At 39.1% G+C, this 20,478-nt stretch overlaps 1 protein-coding gene across 2 annotated transcripts in view; it reads left to right on the top strand.

Annotated features, from left to right (window-relative positions):
- The window catches only part of LOC143037508 (uncharacterized), a 45,693-nt gene extending 26,114 nt beyond the window's left edge, over positions 1–19,579 (top strand). For both annotated transcript variants that reach the window (XM_076205857.1, XM_076205856.1), the window contains exons 13-17: positions 7,502–7,626; positions 11,112–11,349; positions 15,290–15,447; positions 16,192–16,360; positions 18,269–19,579. In XM_076205857.1, coding sequence (XP_076061972.1) covers positions 7,502–7,626; positions 11,112–11,349; positions 15,290–15,447; positions 16,192–16,360; positions 18,269–18,423 — 845 coding nt within the window. In that variant the 3' untranslated portion in view covers positions 18,424–19,579. The remainder of the gene's footprint in view (positions 1–7,501; positions 7,627–11,111; positions 11,350–15,289; positions 15,448–16,191; positions 16,361–18,268) is intronic.
- The last annotated feature ends 899 nt before the right edge of the window (positions 19,580–20,478 follow it).

The raw sequence follows: 20,478 nt of genomic DNA, 5'->3' as shown, positions 1-20,478 counted from the left end.
TTAGGAGCCCATGCAGGACTCGCATAATTCATCACTGAGCGTATGCATTGTTTGTATATTGTTGTATTAGTTTCTTTGTTTTGTCCAAATGTTGTTCCAGCGATTGACTTACGTGCATTAAGTCTAGGTGTGCATTTGTTTTTTATGTTTGTGATGTGTTGTTTGAAAGACATGGATGTATCATATGTTACACCAAGAATTTTCGGTGTTTTCGTGTGTGGTATTAGAGTGCTGTTGATGTAGAGATGAGGTATGTTTTTGTGTTCTTTTGTCCAGTTGGTGAGAAGTGTTGCTGTAGATTTGGTTGGAGCTATTTTGAGTCTGTTTGTGATGAACCATGTGTTGAGTGTATCAAGGTATGGCTGGATTATTTCTGCAGCTTTGTCTGTGTTACGATGTGTGCATGTGATTGTTATGTCGTCTGCGTAGGGAGAGATTTGTATTTCTGAGGTGTCTGGTGTGGGTAAGCCATGCATGTATAGATTAAAGAGCATGGGGGATAGAACAGAGCCCTGTGGTACTCCATTCTTAATGTTTCTGATGTGCGATGATTGGACATTATATGACACGTAAGCATTCCTACCTGCCAAATAATTGGCCAGCCATCTTTTGGTGTTATTGTGCATGTCTGTGTTATATATTTTATTTGTTAGGTTGTGGCGGGGGATAGCATCAAAAGCTTTACTAATGTCTAATGTTATAAGAAGTGTTCTGTGGTGGGGCCTATCTGAATTGATGCCATCTAAAATTCTTTGTGTGAGGTTTATCAGAAGAGTGTTTGTGGAGTGTAGTGGCCTAAAACCGTGTTGTGAGTCAGCAAGGGGAATATGTGGTGAGACAAGTTTAAGTATTAGGCATTCAATGACTTTAGAGGGGGTGCAGAGAAGTGTGATTGGGCGGTGCGATGTTGGGATCGTTGGGTCTTTGTTCGGTTTTGGAATGGTGATTATTTTACCATGCTTCCAGATGTCGGGTATAGTGTTGTGTGAATAGCTGTAGTTTGCAATGTTTGTGAGTGCGTGTATACCTTGTGGTCCAATGTGTTTTAGGTGGATGTTACTTATGTTATCAGGGCCACAGGCAGATGAGTGCTTGAGATTATGTATTATGTGTTTTGTCTGTCTATGAAGGGTGTATAGTCTGAGTCTGTGGGAAAGTCTTTCTTACGTCGAATAGTGCGTCGGTCGTCAGGGTGAGAAGTGAGATGGCTTGTCTGTGCAAAATGATTTATGAGTGTTTGCTTGTTGTCTGTTTGAGGGTAGATTGTCTGTTGTTGTGATTATTGCTGTGTGAGAGTGTGTTGTGTTACTGTTGGATAGTGTAATGCTGTTGAGTGTTTTGTACAATTTGCTGGTGTTTGTTTTGTGATCAAGTGTATTGATAAAGTTTTGCCAATTTTGTGTTTTTTGTTCGTGTATTTTATTGGCAATCACAGTGTTTAGTGTTTGTATTTGGTCTGCTATGTTTTGAGGGATAGGTGTGGGGGTATTGTGTTTAAGTGTGTCTCGTTGTCTGATGAGGCCTTGGATTTTTGGTGTGAAGTTGGGGTTGTGTGATTTTCTGTTGCCTCTAGGGATGTATCTCTTGTCTACGTTTTGTATGATTGTATTAAAAGTGTGCACAGCATTGTTTATGTTTGTGATTGGTGTACTGTTAAGTGTTTCAAAATGTTGTTCTGTCTCTTCAGTAAAAGCTTCCCAGTTAGCTCTCTTGTAATTGGTGTATGTGTGTCTATGGCCAACTGGGGTGCATCTTGTTTTGGTGGTGATGATGATTGGAAGATGGTCAGAACCAAGGGTTCCGACCACTCTCCATGATGTTGTTGGGGTTAGGCAGGGGGAGCAGAAGGTGATATCAGGAGAGGAGGGAGTGTATAGGGCTTGGTGTGGGATATGTGTATGTTCATGATAGTCAATAAGTCAAACTGAGTCTGTATATCAAGCCCTCTGTCTGTGTCAGGGTTGTCGACATACCAGGCAGACGACTTGGCGTTGAAGTCGCCACCCATGATCAGGTTGGGGATTGAGGCTAGTTGGCTAAATTGAGGCCTGAAGGTGTTTGGAACTGTGGGGGATGATTGGGGGGGAATGTACATGTTAACTATTGTCAGTGTTGATTTGTTGCCTGTGCGGATTCGAATGGATTGGATTTCTGTAGTGTTATCTGTGGTAGGGAGGAAAATTTTGGTTGTGGCACTTGTGTCCACAAAACAGATGGAGTGGTGGATCAGGGTGATGAGTCTACCGCCATTGCCATCAGTCCGGTCTTGTCTGATGGTGGTGTAATTATGAAATGATGGTGTTTTGTGTGAGTGTCTTAGTTTTGTTTCTTGTATAATTGCAATGTGTATGTTGTGTTGTTTAAGAAAGTGTTCGAGTTCATGTTTTTTCCTGTTAATACTGTCAATGTTGTGTTGCAATATGTTGATGTTGTGTGTTCTGTATGTGTTGTATGTTGCCGTTTGGGGTTGAGGTTGGGGTGTTAATGGGGAAGGTATAGGATCTGGGTTAGAGGGGGGGAAAGGAGAGATTGGGGACAAAGGAAGGGGAGTACTGATTGGGGATAAGGGCAAAGGGAAATTGGGAGTGGGTAAGGGTGCTGGCTGTGGTTGGGGAGGTGGGAGTGGGGTTACTGGAGGGCAGGTAGAACATGTCCAAGTGTTTGTGTATTGGTTTGTGTCAGCAAGTGTTGTACAAGTGAGGTGGGCCCAGTTTTTGCACATATTGCACTGAACTGAGCCCTTTGTCTGTCTGCTCGAGGTAATGGGTTTAGAGCATGTTGGGCATGTGTATTTTGTGGTGGGCCCAGGATTGCTCTCTACATCTCCAGCTAAAAGTAGAAGAAGAGGGGTGATCGCCGGAAAATCACCCCTCGGTGCAGAAAAAACGTAACATTGTATAGAGAAAAAGGATTGTGGTACTCCCCAAGGCAGTCGTAGCTCCTCTTGGGGATCGGTGCCACCTGCGTAGAGCTGGTGGCCAGGGCTGGTTGCCGCCGTTTGGCCCCCAACTCTTGGGGTTGGGGGGTGGTCCCACGACGTAGACGCTGCGGCTCCAGGACCTATCAAACATGTTCTGCCATGTCCCATATTGTATGCATTATAGGATCTGTCCCAAAGTAGGCTAAATGTGCATCTAATGATCGCATAGGTACTGGTGTCAGTAATTTTGATACAGTGTAAGGTATGAAAATAGTATGAAAGGCAATAAGTAATAATATAGAAAAATTATGTATGGTATACATACATTCCAGTATCATTGTACTAAACATTTTCAACTGATGATATTGACCTTGTACCATACATGTATCAATAAGATTTGCTCCAGAAACAGAGTAAATGCAGTGTGAGAAATGAGGAGGTGAGGAGGAGAACAGGGGTGGAAAAGGAGCTGGGAGATAGGGTTGATGAAAGAGTATTAGGATGGTTTGGACACATGGAAAGAATGAGTGAAGAAAGATTAGTAAAAGAAGTGTGGAAGGCGGAGGTGGAAGGAGTAATATAAGGGGGTGTCCTAGGATGAGATGGATGGATGGGGTGAAAGGGGCTTTACAAAAGAGAGGAATGTCTGTAGAGGAAGGACGGGAGAGGACAGAAGATAGGGGTGAATGGAGAAAGGTTGTGTATAGATGAGGCTGTGATGCATGAGGGGGAGTGGGTGGGGGATGGGGGGTGAGGAAGTATGTATGAGAAAAATTTGACGCAGCCCGAAGGGATTTCTCCCCGTCTTCTCCTTTCCTGCATGAGGGGACGGAGAGGGGGGGTCGCCAAATTTATGAAGCGGCCTTGCTGTGGATGTGCTGTGTCTTGCGACACTGCTTCTGACCCAGGGCAGTGGACAGGATGCAGGGATGACCCGTCATCCAGGAGGTGCCAAGATAGGAGGGAGGGAGGAGGGTGGAGGGGAGTGGAATATATGGGAAATGAAATGGGTGGGAGTGATTTCTATGCCTTTTTCTTTTTGGCTACCCCCCGTGTAAGGGGGAAAAAGCCTTTGGTATATGTATGTATGTATGTATGTAGTTATTATGCAGACATGTGCTAGAATGTGGAAAGTTAACCACTTCAGTACGAGTCAAATTCTCACACTCGGCATCGACTGCCATATGAACGATGCGTCACACTACCCGCATTATAGAATATAAAGACATTGCGCTAGAACTTGTTCTCCTTTATTCTGAGTAATAATAAATACAGAAAACGTGATCAAACCAGTTCACAGAATCCTGGGGTAATTCATGTACAACTACAAAAAAATATATATAATCAAGATGCCGACACCGGCATCCTCGTGTACCATCTTGCGCCTCATGACGCATACGCAGGAGTCATCATACCGAAGTGGTTAATGGGCTCAGTTTATGAAGTGAAATAGGGGAAATATGTCACATTCCTTGTGATATTCTGTGTACATTTATCAGAAATATGTGGGTTTGCTCATTGTTAAAAAATGTCATGTTTATTCTATTCCGGTGTAACTGAGAACACAACTGCACCATAAAACCAGAGACTGAACTTAAATGACTAAAGAGAAATCTCCATGACAAAGTTGCTTTTTTTTTTTTTTTTTTCTTGAGCTAAAATTATAAGTTATGACTTTATAGCTACTTTATTGGTAATTATTTGAAAATGGAAAATGTATTTCAACAAAAATAAATCTAGATTAGACCTAGTTACTTTTAAAACTTTCAGTACTGTTTTAAGCCACGTAATTTAACTAGTGTTGTGAACTGTGTCAGTTAAGACAGTTATGTGTTGTAACCTGCATATTAAATGTTGACTTACAAAATGGAAAAAATAGAAGATATATATTATGTTCATGTTTAAATGTGAAATATAGAAATTATTATATTGGGAAGCTCACTGGCTGAGCGGGTTAGGGCGTTGTTACTTGCAGCGAAGGTTGAGGGGATGGCGGTTCGAGTCCTGCCATCGGTGAAGTTGAACCAAAGGCATGGTTCATTAAATTCCACGTTACAAAGTCCTCTGTAAGGGGCACCATCCTAGCCTTCCAATAGGAGGGAGTTTGTGATGTTAAACCATATCACAAATGTAAACCTAAATCTTATAGTCTCAAATGAGTTATTGTTGAGGTGAGTTAGGCCTACTAACCTTATCTAGGTTGACTAACCTAAGTCTACTGACCTAACCTAGGCCTACTAACCTAACCTGGGTTGACTAACCTAAGTCTACTGACCTAACTTAACCTAACCACACAGTTATTGAATCCATTCAAGTGTAGATTTTAGGAAAAATTAGCTATAGTAAATTTAAGGGCACACTATATTTTCTTCTTTGTGTATGGATGATAGTCCTTTAGTTCTTTTATATATTATATATTTTAATTTCAAATGTTGCAGATACTCAATTATCTTATCTTTTTTTCCTTTTCACAAAATATTTCATTCTGATTAGTTATATTTAAGACTAATCTCCAATGTTCACAACTTTAAAAAGTTACATAGATTTGGACCATTAACTACCACAAAAATATGAATGGCAAAAAGAGTTCCATCAAAGTCAGCAGTGTTTGAATACTTTACACTCACAACAGATGGAAAATAATATCATTGTCAATGTACCATAGATGATACATACATACATATACCCAGGCTTTTTCCCCCTTACAAGGGAGGTAGCCAAAAGGGGAAAGGCATAAAATCATTTCCACCCATTCCATCCCTGAATACACTCCACACCCCTCCACCCTCCTTCTTATCTGAGCACCTCCTGGATGACGGGTCATCCCTGCACCTTGTCCACTGCCCTGGGTCAGAAGCAGTGTCGCAAGACACAGCACATCCACAGCAAGGCCGCTTCATAGATGATGATGGTGAAAAATTATGTGATTCAAAAATCAGTAGTTCCACTGGTTTCACAAAGAGTGCTCTTACACAAGTGTCAAATTTGAAAAGACATTTGCAATGCTGTCATCTGAAAGAGAAGAAGTAAATACATACATATACCAAAGGCTTTTTCCCCCTACACGGGGGGTAGCCTGGTAAATAGGAAGTAAATAGGAAAGATAAAGAAGACAGTAATATGAGCACTCCATCTACTACAGCTAAGAAAGATGAGAAATCTTCAGGAAGACAATCCCAATTATCAACTTTCTTTACTTCTGATAAAGTTACCATAACAATGACATCACAGAAGTTTAAGAGTTAGATAATTGAAATGATATAGACCTCAAGTTAGGAGCATATGCATAGGCTCTATGAGATATGTAGACCATCATCACTTAATTACATAAAGAGGAGTCACCAAAAAATAGAGGAGTCGGAGTTGGAGTCGAAGCCAAAGGTTTTGTGTTCCGATTCCACAGCTCTGGTTATAAGGTTTCATCTCTTTATTGTTTGCCTTCACCCAGACTGGCATGTCTGGGTGAATACACAGTAAAGGTAGAATGTTTAGACATTCTGACAGGTTGACATGGGTGGGAATAGGAAATTAAGTCTCTTTCTGACTAGTTTCACAGATAAGGTTCCTTGCAGGGTGGAATGTGTATGTGATAAATGTTGAACTGGTTTTGTGTGCATATTGTCCGAATAAGACTTGAGGCAAGCCTTACTACAAATATCCTGGTTGTGTCTGCCGGTCTGGTCTGGGGATCAGGACACTTGTGTAGAAAGTGAGGGTGCTCCGTGAGCTATGTGGAGCCCCAGGAAATGGTATATAGGCTGTGTGGAGTCTCAGGAAATGGTATATTGGTTGCGTAGAGCCTCAGGAAATGGTATTTATGCTGTGTGGAGCCCAAGGAAATGGTATATAGGCTGTGTGGAGCCCTAGAAAATGGTATATTGGCTGTGTAGAGCCTCAGGAAACTTTATATAGACTGTGGAGCCCCAGGAAATGTTATATAGGCTATGTGGAGCCCCAGGAAATGGTATATTGGCTGTGTAGAGCCTCAGGAAATTGTATTTAGGCTGTGTGGAGCCCCAGGAAACTGGATGAAAAGTTACAAGTTTAATCCTACTAGAGAAGATAGTGATTTAATTGATAGTTGCCTTGAGTTTTACTAAGTGGAAAACCCGAAGTCTGAGAATGGTTGGCAGTAGTCTTCAGGATCTCCCACAGATCTCTCTGGAAAGAGACTTTGGACATTTGTCTGCGTTGTATCAGTGTGGGACTGTTTCTCTGCCACTAACTGGAAGCAGTAAGTGGGCACTGGCTGCCAGCTTTCCAGATGCAAAAAAGTCCAAGAAATGCAATTGAAATTGATAGAGAAGGTTCTTGGACTCAGTCTGGAGACAGTGTTAGTCCATTACGGGTGCTGCATCCTGAAACAAGTGAAGGGGTTGACGGGTTTCGAAAATGGGCGGCTTCGCTCTCCATTTAGCAGGACCGCCAGCAGATACCTGTCATTAGTCCCAGCAGATGGTAACAGTGGAATGAATTCACAGTGGGTATTTTTTGTAGTAAGGAAATAGGTTACCTGATTCACCATCTTTTTGTATTCTGTTTTTGCAGCATTTATGTTAATGGAATTAATTCTCTTGCCAGGTGATAGTAAAAGTACCGGAGGAGGCAGTGTAGGTGGAAGCTCTGAAAGAAAAATGTTTCAAGGCTTTATGTCAAATACAAGAAATGATTATGAGCTGAGGTTAGACATAACTGCCGAAGAAGAGGTAAGCTCGTGTTTTTTGTATATATATGTATCTATATTTTCCACTCTCATTTACCACCATTCCCTCCCTCTTTTCTTGGCTCCTCCTGGATGATAGGTCATCCCTGTATCTTGCCCACTGCCTCAGATCAGAAGCAATGCAGCAAGACATAGCACATCCACAGCAAGGCAGCTTCATTTAATTAGCAACCCCCCTCTCTGTCCCCTCATACAGAAAAAAATAATTTGTTTATGTAGCTGTTTGGTTGCTACACACTGATTGGCATGGGTGGGCGTTCTCCTCTTCGGAGGCATCAGGAGGGGTAGCGGACTGTTACCACTGCTGCACACCAGTTTATGTAGCCATTGGTTGGCTACACTGGCAGTGTGAGCAGTTTCTCTTCGGACGGCTTCAAGGGGTAGTGGGCTGCCACCACTGCTGCACAGCAATATGTAGCCATATGGTTGGGCTACTCTGGCAGTGCAAGCAGTATCTCTTTGGATGGCATCAAGGGGTAGCGGGCTGCCACCAATATATGTAACCATTGGTTGGGCTACACACTGGTGGGTGTGGGAAGTCCGGACGGGTGTAGGTAATCGTGGACGGGTGTGAGCAGTCGCAGATAGGCATGGGTAATTGTGGACTGGTATTTCCTTCTTTGGATGCATTGGGATCTCTTCAGATGGGTAGTCTCTCTTTGGAGGTGTAGGGAGGGGTAGAGGTGGAGGACTGGGCAGGGTGTCTCGAAGTGGGCCACTCCCTTCGGCTACGCTTGACTGACAAGAAGTTCCTGTCAGGCTGCGTACATGAAGATCTTTAAAAAAAATTAGTAGGTGTTTTATGTTAGGTACTTGTGATGGCTGACGAGGTCAGTTAGGGTGCTGGAGTGGGTGGAAGTGCGATCATTGCTTGGAGGGGACGGTTGCCGAGGGGTAGTGTGTAGACAGGACTGGGTAGGCACTCACTGCTGAATGAAGTTGCTTGGAACTGCTGACCCTGAAGTCAGCGCACTGGGCTTGGGTCCCTCACAACCTGTTGGAGTTGTGTGGCTTCATTCTAGAAGTAGGGGAATGATTAAGTAGTATAACTTACAGAGTGGTGCACAATGCATTTACTGAGGTTGTGTTACTGGGAATCACTTCTCTGGGCTGGCGATTTTAGTCGTGTAACTAGTGAATAGCTACTCAGACATGCTATGGGGGGTGGTGTGGGTAGTTGTGTAACCGTGCAGTCTCTCCTACTTGGACACACTATGGAGGAGTAGCATATATATATATATATATATATATATATATATATATATATATATATATCTAGTCACATATATAGTCAGGAAACTGAGGGAGGCACCTAGGAACACACCGAGGACCACGCCCAGCTCTGCTAATGTCCTTAATCCCTCCTCTAATCCTTCTACAAGTGCAGTGTCATCAGCAAAACACAACTGACTTATCCCCCATTTTTCTCTATTTTCTTGAACCATCTCCAGTCCTCATCCCATTGCCCTTGCATTTACCCCTCCCACCACCCCATCCATGTATACATTGAACAGGCATGACAATATGACCCATCCCTGTCTATGTCCCACCTTTACCTTAAGGGGGTTAACTCTCCTTTCGGTGATTCGCTCGATCGGATTATGCATTTCTGGTCCTCCCAACCTTATTTGTTTATGTAAGACAATGGAAATTTAACACAATGTGCAGGAAAATGGGATGCATCTGTGACAGAAATTTCATTGAAATCCATTAAGAAATTTTTACACAACAGACGATTTACTTGCAATTTTGAGTTATTTTTGAAATAACGTTTATTTTTCCAAAAGTATGAGGAGAATGATGATTTCCTTTGGTGTACAATTAGTAGACATCCAGATGTACCTAAACTAGTATACTCGTAATTATAAGTGAAAAAGAAAGAAAGTCAGCCTTACAGCAAATTATAAAAAAAAAAACATAAAATCACAACTTTAAAAAGTTGTCAAAAATATATATCAAGTAGGTTAAGAATGAATTTACTAATATTGTTTGATATAAGTATCACGATCATTTTCCAACAAGAATGATCAAAATTGCTTATTTACACTTGAAGTTATAGTTACTTTTGTGTGAAAAAACTAGTTTTGAGAAAATAGCATTTTTATGTTTATATATTCAATACTCCATAAAAGTGCCTACAAAGAGTATCAAATGCACATATCTACTTACATAATCCTTTGACCATTTCTGGGAAGTAAGCAGCAGATGTTCATTACATTTCTTTTGTACCCATGCCAACTGAGAATTGTGACAATCCTAACCTTCCATATCCTCCACATAATGAATGGTACACATGCATTACAATCCCTTTGCTAAGGTGAGTATTCTTGCACTTCTCAGGTTCAGAATGGAGCAAAATACTTCGGCAACTATCACATCTGACATATTTAGTTATGGAGTAGTGAATTTATAAACAAGAAATGTATAAAACAGGATAGCACGTGGAGAAATGACACACGCATACGCTCAACCCTTTTTCGATGGCACTGAGTGTGGTGACTGCTGCCTAACCTATCGTACAACAATATCAGAGTATAAAATTCTAAAAAAAGAAAAAAAAAAAAAACGACAAAATACAAGGAAAACAAACCATAGCAAAGAAAGGGGCGTGGCTGACGGGCGGTCCTTTAAATCTCTGGCCCTTTAAACCCGCCATTACCTGAGAAGGGTGGCGTTATACGTCTGGAAACCAGTCCCGCGGTGTTCAGGGACACCACACCAGTCCACACACGAAGTTTGACAAAATCGAGTATTTTTCACCGAAATGAGAGTTAACCCCCTTAAACCACTCACACTCTCCATTTCTGATTTCTAACACAGGCTCTTCTCTTAAAAACTCTTGACTACTCTTAACACTTTTCCTCCTATCCTATATTGACACTCGGCATTATTGTACAGTTAACTTTTGTTGTCGTTCAATTTAGTCAATATTTGTGTGAAACTACTACATGTATTATTTCTTATTTGCATTTTTGTATGTTTTTGTTATTTTGTTTCTTAAGGGACTTCAATGGAAATAAGTTCCTTATTGTTTTTTTTAGTTATCCCTAGTACATATATACATATACCAATGGCTTTATCCCTCTTAAAGTAGGTACCCAAAGTCAAAGCCATAAATCCACTCCAACGCATTTCATCCTCACATATTCCACTCCCCTTCACCACCCCTCCCTCCCTCCCTCCCTCCCTCCCTCCCTCTTTTCTTGGTTCCTCCTGGATGATGGATCATCCCTGCATATCGCCTACTGCCCTGGGTCTGAAGCAATGTAGCTAGACACAGCACATTCACAGTTATCCCTACTATATTATTATATTCTTAGCTGTGACTAAATCTATATTCTTTGCATTTGTTGATTAATTCATTTGTATTGTTATTGGTTTGAATTGCTAGGAAAATGATTGTATACTGAAAATTAAATTAATATCAAAATCAGTGAATAAGATAAACCTTCAAAACTGCGTCAACAGGAATGCGAAATAGAAGATGCTCTAGTATTGGAAGTGAACGGTGTAGATACAGATTGTCCCATTGACTCGGCGTTTGAGGCTCGTGAGACCCAAGTGGGATGCTTGCAACTGAATTTACGGCAGGATCCGCACTTGCAAAGCTTCCCCACTCAAGGACCCCCAGGCCCCAGGTCGGAAGGGGACGGATGTGATATCACTTCCCTAACCAGGAACGAAAGCAACGAAGAATCTTTACAAGGTAACATACTCTGTCGTGTTTGGGGAGTTTTGCAATCAGTCAATGGGGTGAAATGCACTGACCTGCCATATATATGTATATACAAGAATATATATATATTTTTTTTATGATTTTCTGGCTATGTCACTTTTCTTTTGATATGTCTGTGAATTCGTTCATAAACATCTTGTCTTATTTCTGGTTCTGAGTGTTTGTCAATATTGAAGAAAATGTATCAGAAACTTACAGGGTTGGCTGATTTTTATCAGTATTTACTTCTGCCCAAAGCAATATGGAATGTAAATGAAAAATATAAAAACAAACATAATTATACCTGCTTTATATATTTCTGAGAAATAGAACACTAAATGTTTCTTTTTACTGTACAGTACAACAAACATTTTCACATCCATTAAGAAAGAAATCAAAGGGTTTTATTTGTAATGAATGAACTGAGGACTAGAATGTTAAATCACTTGCTTTTGCAATAAAAACATAAAAAATCCACATGCTATTGAATAAGGAAATCAAAAAGGTTTACTTAAAATGAGCTATACTTATTTCTTTAAGTAATGAATTTAAAAAAGAAAATTATTGCAGCCTGTATTCAGAGCAAAAGCACACTGACTTTATACTAAATGCTTTCTTTTATTGTACAGTTCAACAAAAAAATTCACATCCATCAAGAAAGAAATCAAAGGGATTTACTTGTAATGAGCTAAGGACTAAAATGCTAAATCACTTCCTTTTGCAATAGAAAAAAAATCTACTTGCTATTGAATAAGGAAATCAAAAAGGGTTACTTATAATGAGCTATACTTATTTCTTGAAGTAATGAATTAAAAAAAAAAGAAAATTATTGCAGCCTGTATTCAGAGCAAAAGCACATTGAATTTATTCTGTAAAAGCAATCTTCTTTTAAAAAATAATGAAACACTTCTCTGAAAGTAGTTCAAAAAAATTTTGAATATAAAAAAGTAAGGTTTTTAATTCTTTTGACAATGAATTTGGTTCTTTTAAGCATCCTGATCATTAGTATCATCATATACATCCATTTTGTGTGCATTCATAGTTTTTAAACAAAAACACCAGTTTTGCAGCTTTTTCTGTTCCCAGCCGGTTCCTTAATTTTGAATGTACTATACCATAGCTTGAAAAAACTCGTTCAACCCCTGATGAAGAAGCCACTGCAGACAGTAGTTGTTGTGCTGCTGAAATGACATCACTATCCAACACATTTGAATGTGACCTCCACCATTCAACAGCTGACATAGACTTGGTCACAAAATCACTGAACTTAATTAAATGCATGGAAAGGAGGCGATTTCGCTTGATATTTCATGGTGACTAGGACAAGTGAAGGGAACTTTTCATTGGCATACGCCATTAAATTATTCACTTCTTCTGCAATAAACTTTGTTCCATGAAGGGAAGGATGAATCAGGTTTGCCAGAAGATGAGTTTGTGTCATTTCTTGGTCATACCTCTTTCTCACAGCAGTTAGGGCATCTCTGCCATTGCTTAAAGTTGTGATTAATTCTTTCCAAATGTTCACTGCTTCAGCAATTGTACATTTATCACTCTGTGCTTTGTCTAAAGCCACAGCTATTGGTTCTAGTCGTGCAAGTAGGTCCTCTGCTGACCGCCTCAGTGATAAGTTAGACATCTCGTCTCTAACTCTGACATCAATCTGTTCCCTATCAATTACACAGATTTTCATGAGAGGTGGCTGATTCTTTATGTCTATCTTCAGACAGTTACACATGGTATTCCATCGTGTGTCTTGAGGCATAACAAGACGTTGCTCACCTTCCTGACGATATCTTGCAGAAGCATAATGATTGTTTCTAAAGTATTTTACTATATTCACCACATGCTCTTTAATATTGTCAATTTCCAGATCATGAGCCAGAAGATTCAAAATGTGTGCAGTACAGCCATAGGTCACCAGCTTCAGTTCATTTTTCTGTTCTAACAGTTTCCTCATTTTGTTTACATTAGCTGCATTATCTGTAACAACACTGCCAACATGACAGTCAAGTTCTTCTTTACACTTCTGAATTGCTGATTTTGAGAGCTCTTGTAGATATTCAGCAGTATGAGGCTGGCCACTTGTGTTGACTGTATCTACTAGATATATATGGCCACTTGAAGTTGTCGCAATAACACATATAATAGGATCATGGTGAATGTTAGACCATCCATCCAAAGAAAGACATACATTTTCATCCTTCAACTCTAGCACACTTCGGATATTCTTTCTCATATAGCATGAATAGGTCTGCAATTTCTTTTCTTGTTGGAGGAATGTATCCTGGCCTCAACTTCCCAACCATTTTACAGAACTGAGGATGTTCTACCAATCTAAATGAAGAGTTGGTTGCAAAGACCATCTTAGCAACTTCTTCATCAAGATTTACTTTTTCATAAGAAGATGTCTTTGTGACGAATGTGTCCAAAGTTGTTGCTTTGTGCTTTGAAAAGCTTGTTGCAGAAGCTGGACTGACTTTCTGTAATACTGGAGTTGCAACACTTCTTTTCAGGCACCTTTGGAGTCAGTTTATGTTATGTTATAAGCAAGTGAGAGATGATGCAACACTGTAAAAACACCTCAAATGTATTTTACACTAACATATAGAATATATATATAACTTTCACAACATCTTTTATGCTGATTATTAATAAAATAAAAAAAATCTGATTTAAATAAAAAAAATCTGATTTAAATCAAAAAATTCCGATTTTTTTTTTATTTAAAAAAAAAAATCAAAAAAATCGCCAACCCTGGAAACTTAAGTGTGCAAGATTTGAGATAAAATGTTATCTTTTTGCCCTAAGAGATGGTGGGGTCAAAAGTTGTGTTTAATGTGGGCAAATGGGACATGTGGGGTGTTGATATCAAAGACTTCAATGCCTTGGATGTTGTACAAAATGATGTGATTGGTCAGTTTCTCATTAACTCTCAATAGACTTGAGAGGCATGATGATTCCCCTGTGTTTCCTGAGTGTAGATATCATACAACAACATGCTTGTTGGCTGAGCGGATTAAGGGTCGCCACTTGCGACAAAGGTCGGGGGTGGGGAGTGGGGGTGGATTTATACTCTGCCACCACCAAGGGTATAGTTCATTAAATTCCACACTACAAAGTCCTCTGTAATGGGGCACCATCATAGCCTCCCAATAGGGGGAGTTTGTGAAGTTAGACCATATCATTATCATCATCACATATAAACACTGTTAGATTTGTGAACAAGATTTGGCAATTCTTGTTGGAAGGAGCTTAGATTTTGTAGGAATTTGTGGGTGAAATTCAGCAGATGACTTGGGAGTTTTGTTTCAAGAAGTGGCAGCAGGCTGCAGCATCCAAACATGTGCATTGCACATTTCTTGAATGTAGCATTATCTCTCTGGATGTATGTTACAGTAATAGGCCCATATGTAATTATGCAATTGTCATACATATGTTGCACTATTTAGCATTATTCTTATGCATAAATATCCATACTTTATCAAGCACCACAGTAAATTTGTCATTATCTAATGTATTTGGTCCCTTTAGAATAGATATTGCATGTGTAGTTAGATGAACTGGATATTGATAATCACTACTATGAAAATATTGTATGTAATATCTTTATTTAGATTTTTTCTCATTTCTATATCTTTCTTTTTATGTAGATATTTACCTATTTGTATTTACCTAGTTGTATTATACAGGAAGAGAGCTATGCTCGTGGTGACCTGTCTTTGTATCTCTCAGCATCAAGTTTTTTCTTAAAATCTTGAATAGGGTTTGCACACACTGTTTTGTTGTCTAATTTGTTCCGAGTATCTATCACTCTGTGTGGGAAGCTGTTCCTTTTCAGATCTCTTCAGTAACTATCCTTTTTTAGTTTCTTTTCATGTCCTCTTGTTTTACCATTATCCCATTTTTACCATCTCTGGTGAATAATGTGCAGAAAGTGAAGATGGGCTGTGGCAGGAGTGTCCTCTATCAACTGGGCTCCTCGATGCCTTGGTTGAACTCCTAACTCCTTCAGATCATCCACTCACCCACCAGCCATGTGTCACCCTTCTCAGCCTCTTCGCTGCAAGGATGACAAACACGTGGCTTCAGGTAATACCCGCATTTTTTTCTTGATGAAATTTTGTAATGATAGAATTATGTGATCCTTTGGAGAACCTCTAGCTTGTGTGGGAACTGTTCATAAGTTTGTAATCCTATGTCAGATGATGCAGCACAGAAATTGTTTGTTGATATGCATTCTAGTGAAAGGGATTTTAATGTACACATTTTTTTTTTCTCTATGTGCAGACATTCCTTGAATGTCTTCCCCCTACATAGGGTATTGACTGCATAATTTTTCTGCAGTCAGTATTTTAGGAATGTAAGGGACACCCAAGTAGATCAGTCATTCAGTATTCTTTAATGATTAGAGACTAATTTTCATTCAGAGAGGAATGTTGAATAACTTTTAACTATTCCTCCCACTGTTAGCTTCTGCTGCCCCTCCTACCTCTTCCACTTGTCCACCTTATAAGAGGGATAGGCAAGTCAAAGCTCACATCTACCACATATCCATCCAACACCCATTCATTGCCCCACCTATTTTAGCACCTCATGGATGAAGGGTCATGTCTATCCCTCGTCATACCATTTAGGTCAGAGAAAATGCAATGAGACATTGTTTGATAAAAAATGTTTAATTAAAATTATTTATTAACTCTTTCCAGGTCAGAGGTTTCTTTAAGTTGAATAAAATCATCTGCCATTAGCCAAAACAAAGTCTTGGAATGCTCTTGTTGAGGTATTTAACCCATAAAAGGTTAAAGAACCTTATGGCACTATTAAACTTTCCAGGTTGAAATTGATGGCCTTTTCAGTGAAGAAAAGAAGGCAGAGTACATTCGAAGAATTCGAGAAGCCATTGTAGCACCCAGTGCAGAGGATAAAGGTGAAGAACCCGACCCCAAGGAGTTACAGATGTCAAAAGAGAACCTTATACAGGCCATTCACACTTTCTTGCCAAGTATGTAAAAATGATTGGTATAGTATCATTCCTTTTAGTATTTCTAAGTGTACATGTGATGATCATTTTTGGATCTAGTTTCACTCACTAGAAACTGCAGCCCTGCAGTATCTGGTAGGGGTCCTTGGGTCCTCCCATAGATCTCTTTGGGAAGAAACAGACTGTTGTCTGTGTTGTGTGTATATTTTACACATATCAAAGAATACTGGGATAGTTTGGGCATATTGAAAGAATGACTGAAGAAAGACTATCAAAAAGAATGGATGGAGTGAATGTGAAGGGAAGACCTGGAATGGGATGAGTTAATGGATGGGTGAAAGGGGCCATGGCTACAAGGGGTATGTCTGTTGAGCAGGGAGGGGAGAGGGCATGGTAGGTGTGATTGGAACATGGTTGTGAATGGATGATATTTTAGACACAGCCCAAAGGTATTTCTTCTTGTCTCCTGTGCAAATTCTCGAGTGGATGAGTGAGTGTGTGGTGGTGGTGGGGTTGCCATGTAATGAATCGGTGGAGGTAAATCAGCTTTGGCTATAAGGCCTAGCTGTGAAGGTGCTGGGTCTTGCTGCATTGCTTCTGACCCAAGCAGTTGGCAGGGGATAGGAATAACTCTTCACTGACAAGGAACTGAGATAGAAGGGACAGCAAATGGGTATTTGATGAGTTTGGGATGGGTAAAGGGTGGGTGTGTGCCTTGATTAGGCCACACCCAGAGAAAAGTGCCTTCTGGTGTATTTCTGACACTGCTGACTAGCAAATGACTGCTTCCCTCCTGGTACTTTCTGCCAATGATGTAGAAAAATCTCACACCAGTATAATGTAGACAACCATCCAAAGTTTCTTCCCAGAGAGGTCTATGGGAAGGTCCAAGGACCATTACCAGCTGCTGTAACGATCTCAAATCATCCAAGCAGTGTATTTCAGCCTCTGAGAAAGCAAATAAGATTCTAGGACTGACTGCACTATCTTTTGACTTCAAAAGTCCATCTCTCAAAGCTATATAAATCGTTAGTTCGTCCACATTTGGAATATGCTGTTTCTGTATGGTCACCGAATGTCATTAAAGACATTGACAGACTGGAAAAAATACAACGGCGAGCCACGAAACTGACTCCTAATATAGAAATTAATCATAAGGAAATCGACTAAATCATATGAATCTGTTTTCCCTAAAAAAGCGTAGACTCAGAGGTGACTTGATACAGGTCTTTAAGATTGTTATAGGGAATTGACAACATCAAAAGTGAAAATTTTTTCACATTGAATGAGAATCAGACAAGAAACAATGGTCTCAAACTATCCGGAAATAGATTCAATTTGGAAGTAGGTAGAAACAACTTTGCCAACCGTGTAGTAAATGAATGGAATAAACTTCCTGCACAGGTAGTGCAATGTAGTTCAGTTCGAAGCTTTAAGAATCAGTTAGATAAATACCTAAGTAAGATGCTGTAATGATTATAATTTATCTTATATTATTTGCTTTTGTTTTGTTATCATTTGTCTGTCTGATTTTCATTTATTATTAGTTATATGTCAATTTATTATTATTTACTATTTACCTGTTTGTTTATTATTTAACTATACCTATGCATTTATGTATTTTATTTGTTATTTACATTATTATAGTTTTTATTTATTGTTTTATTATTAATATGATTTTTTTTTCGCATCCGACCTAGATATGGATCAAAAGGTCTCCTGTCGGCATGCTCCGCCTTTGTAATCCTTTGTGTGACTGCAGGATTTCCTTTTAGTTTAAACTCGAGGCAACAATTATCGTTATTATTGAACTGATAGGGATGGAATGGGTGGGAGTGGTTTTTATGCCTTTGTCTTTTGGCTACCTCCCTTATAAGGGGGAAAAAAGCCTTTGGTATATCTATGTATGTATTGGACTGATCTTTGCAGATGCCTTGCCACTTGGCCTTGGAGATGCCACTGTGAAAAAGGGTGTGGAGTTGTTGGTAGACTCTTTACAACACCCTGTTCTTGCTCGGGACCTGGCCCTTTATCTGCTCGACCTGGTGGCTGCTCAACTGGTGCCGCACACCTTCACCCCGTAAAGATCTGAAGAGGAAGAGGTATCATTTTACACTTGTTAAGATCTGATTGTTTTAAGGAATCCTGGAAAAAAAAAAAAACGAGCACACTGTTGTGAAGGTTTGAATTATTCGTATATGACACATACCAAAAGGCCTCATAGGTAATAATTTGTAATATCCCTGTTGTTTCAACTTGCTCAGTGGTGCATATATTATAATCAGGAGAATAATTCTAATTGATAATTGCTGCGGGTCATACAGCAATCCTTTCTACAGAAAAACTACCAGAATGATTCAAGTGTAGCGAGTGTGGCCTCCGTATTCTAGACAAATATTCAAGATTAAACCTAGTCATTTTAGTTTAGCCTGACTTGACCATTGTTCTGTCTGTCTAATCCAAGACAGACATTATTCAGCAAGGTGTTAGAGGGTAATACAACTTGTTAATGTAGTAAACAATTCCCTTGGAAGAGCAAGTTGGAATTTGCTGGGCCAAAAAGGAACTTGTTAGTACCAAACTGACAAGGTAATTTGCAAAAAGTGAAATCCAGATTGCGTGTAAATAAGGTGGTTGTAAAAAGAAACATTAATAATTATTATTATTACTGCTGTTATGAACAGTCAAAATTAATTTTATACACCTGTTTATAAGTCAGATAATTTTGTTATGATTAATGAAGAGAAAAACTTTCCCTGCACAAATTATTACGTTACTTGTTCTATGAAGTCTAAACTGAACTAATGTACCAGATTCTAAAGAATTTAATAAGTAGTTCCCAAGACTCCTGCGGAGTTGATGTTTCTGGTGGAACATCTTTCTCGAGTTCCCTCAGGTTTTGGAATTCTATAGATGGCTTTTTCATATTTGGTTAGTATCAAACTTCTAATGAACAATTTTAGCAGGGCTATTTTTTCATACAGCATTCGTAATCATATTTTTGAAATTGAATAAAAAAAATGCCTTTTAAAGAGAATGCAGGATATGAAAAGTTTAATCAAAACACAACTGCTCTAAGTTTAATGTCTTCTGTTGTTCAGTTAAAGGAGCAATAGAAAATTGGGAATGTAAATACTTGAAGAGATGCAGTATACTAGACTGTTAATCACAAGATTTGTATTTTTCTATTTACTTAATTTCACAGTGTCTGTGGACTGAATACTCAGCTTTGAGTAAGCGTTGAACTTTTGTTTGATATATATATTGGCATTTTTCCATAAACTTTTGTACTATATGTAAGATAATCATTTCTTTCATTTGACATACACTCATTTTGATTTTCCTAACATGAGAAGATCAAATATTTGATCCTTTCATTAGTTCTTATTCTTTTCATATATTGCAAATATATTATTACATTATTTTTTTTTTCTGCCTTCTGAGGAAATGTGGTTCCTGTATTGGAAATCTGGAGAAATTTGCGTGATATTTGTAGAGATCTGTTCTTTTTTCTTTTAATAATAAGGAAATAAGCTAAGTCTTGAAGTCCATTAAAGTTAGAGATGAGATAAGGTTAGAATGTGATAAGTTATTTTTTCATGGTTTAACAGTAAACCATTGCCAAATTCAGGACACGGTAAGTAGTGGGCAATCTAGTACTGGAGATGAGGTTCACGTAACTCTCGACTCGTAGTACTTTTGTACGAGTGATATTCCATTTCGAAATTGATCTGCATTTTAAATAACCACCATTCTTCTTTCGAATGTGTCAGTCTAAGTTAAGATGTAAACTATAACCATGCGATGGCAAAATGTGGCAAATGTTTAGTCCTTTAGGTAAGACACATTTTACTGTCCACACGCACATAATTTTTGTTTAAAAAGTAACATTCCCATAGAATGAGTATACACAATCCATTTCTTTCAACTGACCTCAAAGAATATTTCAAGATATGTCAGTCTGTGATGATGTGGTGGGCTTCTTAAGATTTATAAGGATATAAAACCTCATTACCATCACTGAAGAAACCCAAATCTAGATACAGGTGCTGCAGGACTGGTGATGTTGTCAGTAAACAAACTGGAAGTCGAAAAGACTTATTTGTTTCTTTTATTGGCTACTCAACTGAGTTGTACTG

Source organism: Oratosquilla oratoria, chromosome 22, assembly GCF_046742065.1.
Source record: "Oratosquilla oratoria isolate Oo_2021 chromosome 22, ASM4674206v1, whole genome shotgun sequence".
In the NCBI taxonomy this organism is placed as follows: Eukaryota; Metazoa; Arthropoda; class Malacostraca; order Stomatopoda; family Squillidae; genus Oratosquilla; species Oratosquilla oratoria.
Note: the sequence above shows the minus strand (reverse complement) of the source record. Positions and strands in the feature narration are given on the sequence as shown.